Source organism: Solanum pennellii, chromosome 12, assembly GCF_001406875.1.
Source record: "Solanum pennellii chromosome 12, SPENNV200".
NCBI lineage: Eukaryota > Viridiplantae > Streptophyta > Magnoliopsida > Solanales > Solanaceae > Solanum > Solanum pennellii.
The window spans coordinates 60,131,978-60,145,320 of record NC_028648.1 but is presented as its reverse complement, the minus strand read 5'-3'; the positions used below and the strand labels follow the sequence as shown (position 1 = coordinate 60,145,320).

The window sequence follows — 13,343 nt, the reverse complement described above, 5'->3', positions numbered from 1 at the left end:
CACACATGTCCTGCATGACATAATATACATAAGACGTCACATAGGACGAGAATTGTCATATAGAATATCAAATAAACTATATGTGTCTATTTATTTATCTTTATACAAATTTAAATACCTAAATTATGCGAGATTCACTTTTTCCAGATACTCACACCATTCAATTTCACTACCCAACAACATCCGCATCAATAAATTTTCTTAGGTTTGGATATTTTCATGTCTATTCATTCTAACCACCATATGTCCATCTCCCTATCCGACATAATAATAATAATGTACATTAGAAACTAAAATCCCATGGAGATTTTTCAAATACATGAATGGTTCTTTTAATTTGGTTTTATATATTTATGTTCTGTAACATTTTTTAAAATTTTGATATGATATTTAGTATCTTCTTGGAGCCCAATTAAATTTTGATTTATATCAGAAAGTCTCACATTAACAGTAAAACACTCTTTAATAAAGATAACTCTTTATCTAGGGGGACTTGAACACAATACTAAGGGTGTGCATTTGATTTTTCGATTTGGTTTTACACTATTCGGTTTGGATTTTTTTATTTTTGATTTTGTAAAAGTGTAACCCAATTCGATCCAAAATAAATTTGGTTTGATTTGATTTTCCTCTATTCGGTTCAACTTTTTGTGATTTGGTTATTCGGTTATGTCAATAATTAATTAGCATAACCGAAGTAATAATATTTAATACCTTAAATATACTTTCAAATACAAAGCATAAGTAAAACTTAAAACACAATACTTATAAATATACCTATTATAGATGTTCAAACATAAAATATAAATATAATCATCATGAAAAGCAATAACCAAAAAGGGACAAAAGTGATTTTATATATATATAATTCGATTTTTTCGATTTTTATTTTTTAATATTCAAAACCAAACCAAAAAATCAAACTAAGTAATTTGCTAATTCAATTTGAAAAACCAAAAAACTAATCCAAATAAAAATTTGATTTGATTTGGATTGGTTATTCGATTTAATCCGAATAGTGCACATCCCTACTCGAGAACACTGGTTAAGGATAAAGTACTTGCCGTTGATTTTGCCCCCAATTTTGGATATGCATAAGCATACACTTAGGCCTAATTTGTTTTCATTAAGATTAATAGGTCTGAATCTGAATACACAACTGAATATTAAGATTTTTTGCTTGAGATCTGATTGTTTTTATCTAAATACGTATCTGAATATTAAGATGTGGTCTCTAAATATGAACACTAAATAATTAATGTTGTTTGTTTTCAATATCTAATGTGAAAGTGAAATTGAACATTATATTAATAAAATATTATAAAATTTTCATTTCAACAAAATATATCACTTTTGATAAAAAAAAAAAAAGAGTTTTAAAAGTTTCAATAATCATGATTTGGAGTATTATTTTTCATTCAAAAACCTTGATAAACAACAATACACCAAAAATATTATTGCAACCAATGTTCTTGACACACATCAATACAAGAAAATTATTAATATAAAAAAAGATACTTGAAAGGATTTATGAAGACTTACCGGTTGGAAAAAAATGGTGTTTGATTGAGAAAAGTGAGAAAGAAAGTTTTACGTTATGAGATAAGAAGACACGCCCAAAGCAAGAAACTATGATTTATTATTTGATAATTTATCAAATGCGTCTGAATGTTGTAAAGAGTCTCCTACATATCTGATTTGTTCAGAACCCATTAAGAGATTTTTTTTAAAAATAAAACAAATGAATTTAATGGGCTGAATCTGAATAATTTAGATTCAGACCTAAAAACCAAACGCACTTAATGGGTTGAATCTGAATGATTAAGATTTAGACCTCCATTAAGTGCAAACAAATGAGACCTTAACCTTTTATGAACTTGAACAAGTAGACACAGGTGTGCTACATGACATAATACATATAAGACGTCACATAGGATGAGAATTGTCATATAAAATACCAAATAGAATACATATATCTATTTATTTAATTTTATACAAATTTAAATACCTAAATTACTCTGAGATTCAATTTTTCCAAATACCCAACACCATTCAATTTCACTGTCCAACAGCATCCATATCATAAATTTTCTTAGATGTGGATATTTTCATGTCTATTCACTCTAATAAATAACCATAATCTTCCTATCCAACATATGGTACACTAAAAACTTAAAAATGATAGGTCAATTCATAAATGAACCTTTTTAATTTGGCTATATACATCTATGCCATTCAATTTTTCTTTTAGTTTTTTTTTTTCATTTGGTATTTGGTAGGTATATTAGAGTCTGATTAAATCTAGATTTATGTTGGAAAGTTTTACACATTGGAGGTAAAACACTTTCAAATAAAGATAATTTTGTATCTTGGGGACTCGAACACGAGATCATTACTTAAATATGAATGAGTACTTATATATGGTTATACCCTCCAGATCTGGATGTGCACAAGTAAAAATTTAAATAATTATATAAAATTAAATAAATAGACAAATTCATCTTCTAAATTCTTAAATGTTCAATTCTAACCACTATAACCACCATCTCCCAACATACATTAGGATTATTTCATGTCTATTCATAGTAATAATAAACCACCATGTCCCTATCCAACATTATATACACTAAAAATATAAATCTGATAGAGATTATGTAAAATTGTGATTATCCAAAATTCTAGCATTTCATTTGCAAATTTCAAGCATTACTCAATTTATAACGACAATGTCAGGGCACCCAATACATTCAAACTCATCAGATCAATTGAACAAAAATTTAGTGATAAATTCAAAATCATTATAGAAACCTGATGAAACTTTCAAATCTTAAAGCCAAGCTTGTTTAGTAAACTATTTGATTGAGATAAACTATAGCTTTAAATTCTAGTAGAATGTAACTCGAGTGTTTGAAATGCATGTCTGAAACCCCTGGATACAAACATAACATCCAACCACTTATTTGAAATGCATTGAATTTGTTTATCTTTACTTCTGGTTTCAAGTATTAGTATTCATTGTGATTGTGATTGTGCCTAAGACCTAATTTCACATAGTATCTGCTCAGGGTCCATCTCACGGCCCTCAAAAATAAAAAAAATGCCCGATATTGTCCATGCACCAGATGCTAAACAGTGGATGTGAGGTGGGTAAAAAATTACTCATGCACCAGATGCTAAGCACTGGACGTGAGGTAGGGTGTTAAAAAATGAAAAAAAGGGCTCAAGTTGGTGGTTAATGAGATAAATGAACTTCTTATAAGGCTTGGCAATCCTCCTCAGTTTGAGCTAGCTTTTGGAGCGTGAGTTAGGCCCAAGACCTAATTTCACATAGTATCAAAGTAGGGGTCATCTCAGCCAATGTAGGGCCCCCCAAAATAAAAAATTGCTCATGTACTAGATGCTAAGCACTGAGCGTGAGGTGGGTATTAAAGAATGACAGAAAGTCACACATTGGTCGTTAATGAGATAAGTGAACTTCCTTACAAAGATTGGTAATCTTCCTCCCTTTGAGCTGACTTTTGGAGTGTGAATTAGGCTAAGACAAAGAATTTCAAGACTTTGGATTCACCAAATATGATCTCTAAACTAAAATTTAAAAATAAAAATAATAAAAAAATGCTCAGTTATATTCGAACTGTGATCTTGTGAGTGAATTCTCTAGCTCTAGCACAACGACATTCCCGTGTTCTTTATGGGTGAAATATAAATTATATCTTAATTACTGTGAATTTCTCAATGTAGATATACATATATACCCATCATTTTTCTGAAGTTACTAGTGCACTTGTACCCTCACCCTAACATATGGGTCCGCCTCTGTCGATTGTCCAGGATACCACGTCGGTACGTTAACAGTTTGTGTGTGAGTAATTCCCTGGCTGGACCGGGTGTGTGATATTGTAGTTTCCTGAGAGGACCAGATATGTGTGATTGTGGTTTGATAAGAGGGTCACATTTTTGTAATTGTGATCATGTAAGACATGTTTCATATGTGTGTTCATTCTGGGTAAGGACTGGGAGTCCAATTTATTTCATAATTGTTGGTTTTATGTCTTGGTTGTGTCTACTATGTTGTAGTTGTTTGTTTACATTCATGGTTTCAAACTTGTCACTTGATCCTACAAGTACAGTGTGGTTCTATATTGATATTTCATCTGTTCTCTTTTATTAAGTATAACACATCTTTTAGCAGCGACTGATATGAGACCTCAGTTAAGAGACGCTTGACTTCAAATCTAACGGCGAGTTACTCTTTCTGGATGCCATAAGTTCCTCTATATCTCTTTGTCCATATTTTCGGACAAAGACATTAAACTATTAGTTTATGTTTTTGGAGTTGTATCCCTATTTTTGAATAAATAGAATTTTGGTACTTTCAGATTTTACTCGCTTCTCTCACTTTATACAAGCACAAAGATAATGTTTATATTTGTATTTGTATAAAGTGAGAGAAAATTTTATATACACAAATGCATATATTTTCGTTCTATACACTTGTGATTATACAAATACAATCTTCCTACCCATTTCTTTTGTGTTTTTCTCTTTCTCGCTTTATACAAACATTAATTATACAATTAATTCTTTTGTATATGTATACCGAAACAAATTATAAAATTGCTTCTTTTATATAGGCATAATACATAAACATGACCCTTAACTTGGCGTCAATGAACAACTATGTCCTCCAACTTTGAATGTGCACAAGTAGATATTTAAACTATTATAAAATTGCATAAATAGCCACAAGTGTCCTACATGACATAATGCACGTAGGACGCCATGTAGGATACAAAATTGCTATGTAGGGTGTCATGTAGGACGAATGTGTTCATTTGCTTAATTTTATACAAGTTTGAGTGTCTAATTATGCACACCCAAAGTGAAAAGTCATAGTTGTCAATTGACGCCAAGTTAAGGGTCATATTTATGTATCATCATAGTATAGCGAAATAGTCAGCCTTTTGTTTATATGTATAGCGAAACAACCACAACTTTTTGTATATATGTATAGCGAAATAGCGTAGCAAAGTATGCTATGAAACACAATTATACAAACTATAGTTATAACATACAAATATAATTTTTGTGTTTGTTTTATATGAAAAGGTTCTCAATTATAAATCATGTTTTGAACCTCATAAACCGTCAAAACTCAAATTCGAGTTCATTAACCCCATATTTTGACTTTGGAGAAACATTTCCATGTAGCAATTTCTTTTAGCTTCGAATATATCTCATAAAATATTAGATATAGATATTTTGTCCCATTAGTTAAAAATATCAATTTATTTGTACTAGCAATTGACCTAACTTCATATGCAAGTTTTTGCTCGACTAAATTTAAATATAACATAATTCTTAATTGATCAAAAACTTAAAAATTGGTCATTATGGATTAAATAAACTTATTGAGGTTGTCTATCCCCCCTGCAGTCGCTTTTGTTGACTATAGTTTATATCTAAGGATATTGATTTGGTTAAGATCAAAGTCTGTTACTTTCTTGAATGGTAATATAGTTTTGTGGATTTGACTATTGAAAAACTATCTCATTCTTTTAAGCTAGTTGATTTGGTCAAGTTTAAAATTAAATTCTTTAATAAGTTGATTCGGTGAAACTAAAAATTAAATGTTAAAAACTCATATATTTTTATTCTACGAATTAGTCGCTTCGATGAAACTAAACATTAAATGGAAAAAATCATATTCTATATCTTACATAAAATTAATTTTTTTACGAATTCACGGTGGACAAAAAAAAAATTAAAGAAATTTGACTTTACCTATAATTTACTATATTTAATAAGAATAGTCAGAATAGGTGTGCTGTTTGGTCCCCCACATATTTGCATTATATATAGAGAAGCAGTATATGAGAAAGTAAAACTCAAAAGACTCTTTTCTCTCTACTTTTGAATATATTCAGGTATTTCTTGTCAATAATTGTAGACTTTTTAATTTAAGAAGTAATTTATAATTCCTTTTTAGGCAATGATTGTTATATTTTACTAACTAAAAAATTAATTATTTCATGCAGGAAAATGGGAGGTGGTGGTAATATGAGCACTAAAATAATAGAAGAAAAGCAAAATGATATTGCAAAAAGAGTTCCATCTTCAAAGCCCCCTTTTACAATTGGTGACATAAAGAGGGCTATCCCTCCCCATTGCTTCGAACGATCTCTTGTAAAATCATTTTCGTTTCTTATTCAGGATCTCATACTCGTCTACATCTTTTATTACATCGCCAACACTTACTTTCACCTCATTCCAACCCCATATAGTTATGTAGCATGGACCACTTATTGGATTGCTCAAGGTTGTGTTGGGGAAGGAATATGGATCCTAGCTCATGAATGTGGTCATCATGGCTTTAGTGATTACCAATGGGTAGATGACACTGTTGGTCTTATCCTTCACTCTTCACTTTTAACACCATACTTCTCATGGAAACATAGTCATCGTCGTCACCATTCAAACACTGCTTCCATTGAGAATGATGAAGTCTACAAACCAAGAATTAAATCAAAACTAAGATGGTACTACAAGTACTTGAACAATCCATTAGGACGACTACTCATACTTGCCTTCACCGTTACTTTTGCATGGCCTTTGTACTTGCTCTTTAATGTCTCAGGGAAAAAATATGATCGTTTTGCAAGTCACTATTATCCTTATAGCCCAATATATACCGATCGCGAGAGGCTACAAATCTACATTTCAGATGTAGGTATCATTGCAACAACTTATTTGTTGTATCGCGCTGTTATGATGAAAGGGCTAGCTTGGGTATTTTGTATCTATGGGGTACCCCTACTTATTGTGAATGGGCTTGTAGTGTTTATCACTCTTTTGCACCACACTCACTCTTCATTGCCACATTATGATTCAACTGAGTGGGATTTTCTAAGAGGAGCTTTAGCTACAGTGGATAGAGACTATGGTTTCTTAAATAAGGTGTTTCACAATGTTACTGATACACATGTTTTGCATCATATATTTCCATACATATCACATCACCATGCAGTTGAGGCAACAAAAGCTATCAAACCTTTGTTGGGAGAATACTATAAATTTGATGATACACCAATTCTAAAGGCAATGTGGAGGGATATAAATGAGTGCATCTTTGTGGAGAAAGAAAAGGATAAGGGTATTTATTGGTACAAGAACGAGATTTGAGCTCCTACCTTAATTGCTAAACCTAAGTGGTTCTAGCTACTAGTGATGTTTTTTCTTGTATTGTACTATTAATGTTTATTTTAGTTGTCCCTACTGTATGGTTAAATCCCTTGTTATGTAATAAAATGAATATCTTTGTGACAATCAATTTGGTGTGAATGAATCTGATGTTATTTGATGCCCTCGCCGCGTTTGTTTTAAAGCTATATAGAGCATGTGCCTAAGTTTCCTCTTGTTAATAGCGCGTCAATAAACTCTAAGGTTTTTCTTTATACCGATGTTCTTTTTCGAAGAGTTCAGCAAAATATTTGAAGATCAATACTGAGAGATTCTCTAACATTGTCTATCTATGAAGCCTCTATTGTCGAGTGGCGTTGGGACAAACGACAACTTTAAATAAAATTACTAAAGCAAATAAATGACTGAAGTCCTCCGAAAGCAAGAAGATCTGACCAAAAGCTGGTAAGAAGTTGGGTGACGGTACTCCTGTTGTTGATTCTGAACATCTGTATTTGCATCACAAGATGATACACGTCAAATGACATCAGTACATTAAATGTACGAGTTTGTAATATGATAGAATAAATAATGACTGAATAGAGGACTAGATACATATCAAGCAAAACAATGTACAAATTGTTAGGATCGGAAATAAGCAGGTGTAAACGCGGAAGCTAGCAAAGAAAACCTCGATAGACCACGAGTAAGAAGACAACGAGAAATATACCAAAAGACACAAAGATTTAACGTGGTTCGGTCAATCGACCTACGTCCACAAAGGAGATGAGCAATCCACTATAAATATGAGAGTACAAAATAGAGAGAGAAACAACCTCAACCAATTCACTCGGAATACATGAGAGGTTCACACAAGTGATAACCTATCAAACTTGTGACCCATAAATTCTCTCCCTAACCAAAACTCTCAAAGCCCTTAAGACTACATTGTGAATGCTAATTAAGTTAGACGGAACATTCCTCTATTTATAGAGTCCTAAACCTTTTCCTACCAGAAAAAGGATTAGTCAATTCAAAACCTTTTCCTAAAATGAAAACCTATTTATGGTAAGAAATCAGGGCAAATAAAACCCAACAAATCTCCCCCTTGACCTAAATTTCTGACAAAATAAATTTGTCCACCTTCTTCACTTAATCTTCAACAACTTGCTTCTCCTCTCCATAATCTCCTTTGCAAAATTTATGTCTCAACACAGAGAACCTCTCTGAAACAATTTCTCCAACAAAATCTTCATTACTGTCAAAAAGGTTGCGGCTAGAACTACACCCGCCAAGATGAACACCTCTTTCTAACCTGGTTCAATCATCGATTATCGAACCACTAAACCTGACTCCATCATTGAATCTGGCTCTGATACCACTTGTTAGGACCGAAAATAAGCAGGTGTAAACGCGGAAGCTAGCAAAGCAAACCTCGAAAGACCACGAGTAAGAAGACAACGAGAAATATACCAAAAGACACAAAGATTTAACGTGGTTCGGTCAATCGACCTACGTCCACAAAGGAGATGAGCAATCCACTATAAATATGAGAGTACAAAATACAGAGAGAAACAACCTCAACCAATTCACTCGGAATACATGAGAGGTTCACACAAGTGATAACCTATCAAACTTGTGACCCATAAATTCTCTCCCTAACCAAAACTCTCAAAGCCCTTAAGACTACATTGTGAATGCTAATTAAGTTAGACGGAACATTCCTCTATTTATAGAGTCCTAAACCTTTTCCTACCAGAAAAAGGATTAGTCAATTCAAAACCTTTTCCTAAAATGAAAACCTATTTATGGTAAGAAATCAGGGCAAATAAAACCCAACAAATCTCCCCCTTGACCTAAATTTCTGACAAAATAAATTTGTCCACCTTCTTCACTTAATCTTCAACAACTTGCTTCTCCTCTCCATAATCTCCTTTGCAAAATTTATGTCTCAACACAGAGAACCTCTCTGAAACAATTTCTCCAACAAAATCTTCATTACTGTCAAAATGGTTGCGGCTAGAACTACACCCACCAAGATGAACACCTCTTTCTAACGTGGTTCAATCATCGATTATTGAACAACTAAACCTGACTCCATCATTGAATCTGGCTCTGATACCACTTGTTAGGACCGAAAATAAGCAGGCGTAAACGCGGAAGCTAGCAAAGCAAACCTCGAAAGACCACGAGTAAGAAGACAACGAGAAATATACCAAAAGACACAAAGATTTAACGTGGTTCGGTCAATCGACCTACGTCCACAAAGGAGATGAGCAATCCACTATAAATATGAGAGTACAAAATACAGAGAGAAACAACCTCAACCAATTCACTCGGAATACATGGGAGGTTCACACAAGTGATAACGTATCAAGCTTGTGACCCACAAATTCTCCCCCTAACCAAAACTCTCAAAGCCCTTAAGACTACATTGTGAATGCTGATTAAGTTAGAAGGAACATTCCTCTATTTATAGAGTCCTAAACCTTTTCCTACTAGAAAAAGGATTAGTCAATTCAAAACATTTTCCTAAAAGGAAAACCTATTTATGGTAAAAAATCAGGGCAAATAAAACCCAACATAAATAACTAGTGAAAACTATCTGTACTTTACAATAAGGTATGTAGTATAAGCAGTATGATAGTAGAAAACTTTACTCTGTCAGGAGTTTCTCTAACGGACAATCATTACTATATGAGCCTAGTAGTTATATAACGTTTCACTCATGTTGCAAAGGTCATCCTATACTTTGTCGGGGTATAGGGTGCTAAGTATAATTGTGGAGTCATCGAACAAGCCTTCTTGAAGCAGTAGGGAGTCCTCCAAAAAGTCGGTAGATCATACCCTGCACTGGCTATGTAGTTTTATGGGATATGAGTTGTCTGAACTCTTAGCTCATATCTGTGATTGATACTACTTCCAAACAATATACTTGTATAATATGCTCATATTTTGCTAAACTATCTGTCTGTCTGAATAAAGGGGGAAACCATTTAATTTAAGAAAGTACATAGGTCAAGAATCTTTAATGGTGAATAATTAGTTTAAGAAATCATACAATTCGGATCATAATTATGGATGAATTCAAAAGTGAATTTGATAATCCTAACTATAGAATTTAGTTCATGAACATTGATAAATCTTGGACATGGGAATGAAAGGAATTCCTTATTGAAGTATTACGTACCTTAATCGCTCCAATTACGGAAGAAAAGTATGATCTTGGAAGAAGAAGACCTACAAAAAAAAATTGAACCTTGGAGATGAGGCCATAGAGTTGTGTATGGGACACCTTTAAGATTAGAAATCTCACATCGACAAAATATAGAAGATATGTTGGGTATACATAAGTAAACATGTCTTACCAACTAGTGACACGTTTTAAAATCCTGTGGGCCTAGGCCGAAAACGAACAATATCACTGTCGGGTTGGGCGGTTACAAATGGTATTAGAGTAACTCATGTGTCAGCCTTGTTTTGATGTGGGCCAAAGTTCAGCTGAGTTTAGGCAAATCCCAATAAGATGGGGTAAACCTCAAAGTCTAGGCAAATCTCATTTGGTAGGGCAAACCTCAGCAAGGACGTTTGAGTTCATACACACCCTAACTTAAGATTAGAAGTCCCACATCGGCATAACACAATAGAGATATTTAGTATATAAGTAAGCATGTCTTACCGACTAGTGGCATATTTTAAAGTCGTGCGACCTAAGCCCAAAGCGGACAATATCACTAGCGAGTTGGGTCGTTACAAATTCCTCCATTTAAATTCTGATAATTTGTAAACAAATTAATAGTGAATTACACACGAAATTATTGGACATATAAGGCAAACTTATTCCCCATGGATTCTATCCCAACTCCTAAGTTGAGATAATTTTTTATTTTTTTTATACATGATCGTTTATATTTCAATTATTTGAGGTATATACTTGAGATTATAAGGCAAACTTATTCCCCATGGATTCTATCCCAACTCCTAAGTTGAGATACTTTTTTATTTTTTTTTTATACATGATCGTTTATATTTCAATTATTTGAGGTATATACTTGAGATTATGAATGAGTAAATGTACTCTATCTTAGTATTGTCGATGCAGATAAGCACAGTTTAATTGTTGTCACACAAATATTTTTAAAATTCATTTACAATATAAATACTTTCAAAAGTTTAATATTTATTCTAAAATATTTCTCTATTTTAATAGTATTGTGTATTACCTACATTGAAATATGTTGATAGGTTAATGTCTTTCTGTTAGTTTCATTTGCTATTAAAGTTTTGATTATTATCAATAAATTTAATTTTCTTATTTTCTCATTTATTTTACTATAGAAAATGATTAACTTATATATTCCATTAGTATATTTCACTTTTTTTCCGAAACTAATATATATTTATTTCTTGTAAGTTATTTGTTACATAGATCTTAATTATTTCTTTTATGATTTTAAAAAAGTTAAAATAAAAAAGATAAAGGGATGATATATATATATACACACACTCACACACATATTTCTTCTGTCTCATTTTATGTGACACTTTTCGTTTTTCAAGAGTCAAACAATTTAACTTTGACCGGACATTTGCGTATAGAATCTTCATTTTTTTTAAATGAAATTTATATAATTGTAAACTATGTAAAGAGTACTATAAATCACAATAATTGATAATTCAAAATGTTAAATGGATATATAAAAAATTTACGGTAAAAAATAGACTTATTTGAATCCCAAAATGCGAAAAGTACCACATAAAATAAAACAGAAAAAAAGCATAATTTTATAAAACTAATCTAAAGCTGATTTTTTTAATTAAAGAAAATGTCACGTGACTTTGAAAAAATACTTCACTCTTTTTGGGGGACAAATAACACATGTATTTGATGTATTCGGAAAGAAAAGATATAAAGTGACACTTGAAGTTATCTCGAATTTTCAAAAAAACATCTTAACTATGCAAGCGTTCTATTACCCCCTAAACAATTTTGAACTGATATTATTACATCATTTATTGTCCATCTGACATGGAGAGTGTATGCACTCTCTTAAAGAGCGTGAACAAACAAAAAAATGAATATAATTTTATTTTTGCAAGTATTTTGCTATAAAATACATTTTCTTGTTTTTCTTATTAGTTTAACTTTTTCTCCTTATTAATTTTTTTCTTTTTCTTTCTTCCTTCTTCTTCAAAAAATCATTTTCATCTTAATTGAAGATCCTCACTTTAAATGTCATTTTTATCACAATTTCATCTCCCCTTTTTACTACTATTAGCTTAACTATCTCTTTAATTTAAAACAATATCTAAACATTATATTACATATGAACAATTTGATAACCACATTAGATTTCAAGATAATTAATAGGTATTATTTATTTTTTTTAATCCAAATTTCAATTAAACTTTTTCATATTTCGAAGAATTATGATTATTTCAAAATTATCATTTCTAGTTTTGAAATTATATGAAAATGAGCTAAATTATTGAGATGATTAGGGAGTATCATATAGTTTTTGTTTTATCCGATTTCAATTAAGTTCTTTCAATTTTCAGAAATTAATTTATTCTTTTAAAATTATGATTCTAATTTTGGATTTATATGAAAATGTGTAGTTGATGATACTTTAAAATTTTAAATTATTTAGAAAAATAATTAATTTTGTTATCAATAATTTAGTAAAGTATAAATAATATTATGAATAAAATTTGACCGGAGAAGAAGAAGAAAAAGAAAAGAAAAGAAAATAATGGGAGTGAGATTCAATTTGACATGAGGAGTGGGAGGTGAAGAAAAAAAAAGAAAATGGAGAGAGGTGGAAGATAAAATTAAATTTAAAATAAATCAAAATTGAAATCCAAAAAGTAAGAGAGAGAAAAAAAAGATAAAGGAAAAAATTTAAAATGAAAAAAAAATATATTTTTAATTAAATTAACATGTGTCATGTATTGATTGGTGTGTGAATACATTTGCTTCTTAAAATTTGGGCTTATCGAAAAATGGTATAATAATACCGGTTCATAATTGTTTAGTGGGGTAATAGGACAGTTACAAAGTTAAAATGTCTTTTTAAAAATCCGAGACAACTTCAATGGTTACTTTATGTCTTTTCTCGACATTCGGATACATTTTAGTGGATACATGAGGTCAAGTGTATGTG

General features: G+C 31.3%; 1 protein-coding gene across 1 annotated transcript; it reads left to right on the top strand.

The window, feature by feature from the left end:
• The first annotated feature begins 5,836 nt into the window (after window positions 1-5,836).
• Window positions 5,837-7,330, top strand: LOC107005568 (delta(12)-fatty-acid desaturase FAD2-like). The gene is made up of 2 exons (XM_015204199.2): window positions 5,837-5,927; window positions 6,039-7,330. The coding sequence occupies exon 2, from the start codon at window positions 6,043-6,045 to the stop codon at window positions 7,180-7,182; it is 1,140 nt and encodes a 379-aa protein (XP_015059685.1). The 5' UTR covers window positions 5,837-5,927; window positions 6,039-6,042; the 3' UTR covers window positions 7,183-7,330.
• The last annotated feature ends 6,013 nt before the right edge of the window (window positions 7,331-13,343 follow it).

Excerpts from the sequence above, each read along its gene's own strand:
- LOC107005568 (XM_015204199.2), top strand. The coding sequence starts at position 6,043 with ATGGGAGGTGGTGGTAATATGAGCACTAAAATAATAGAAGAAAAGCAA.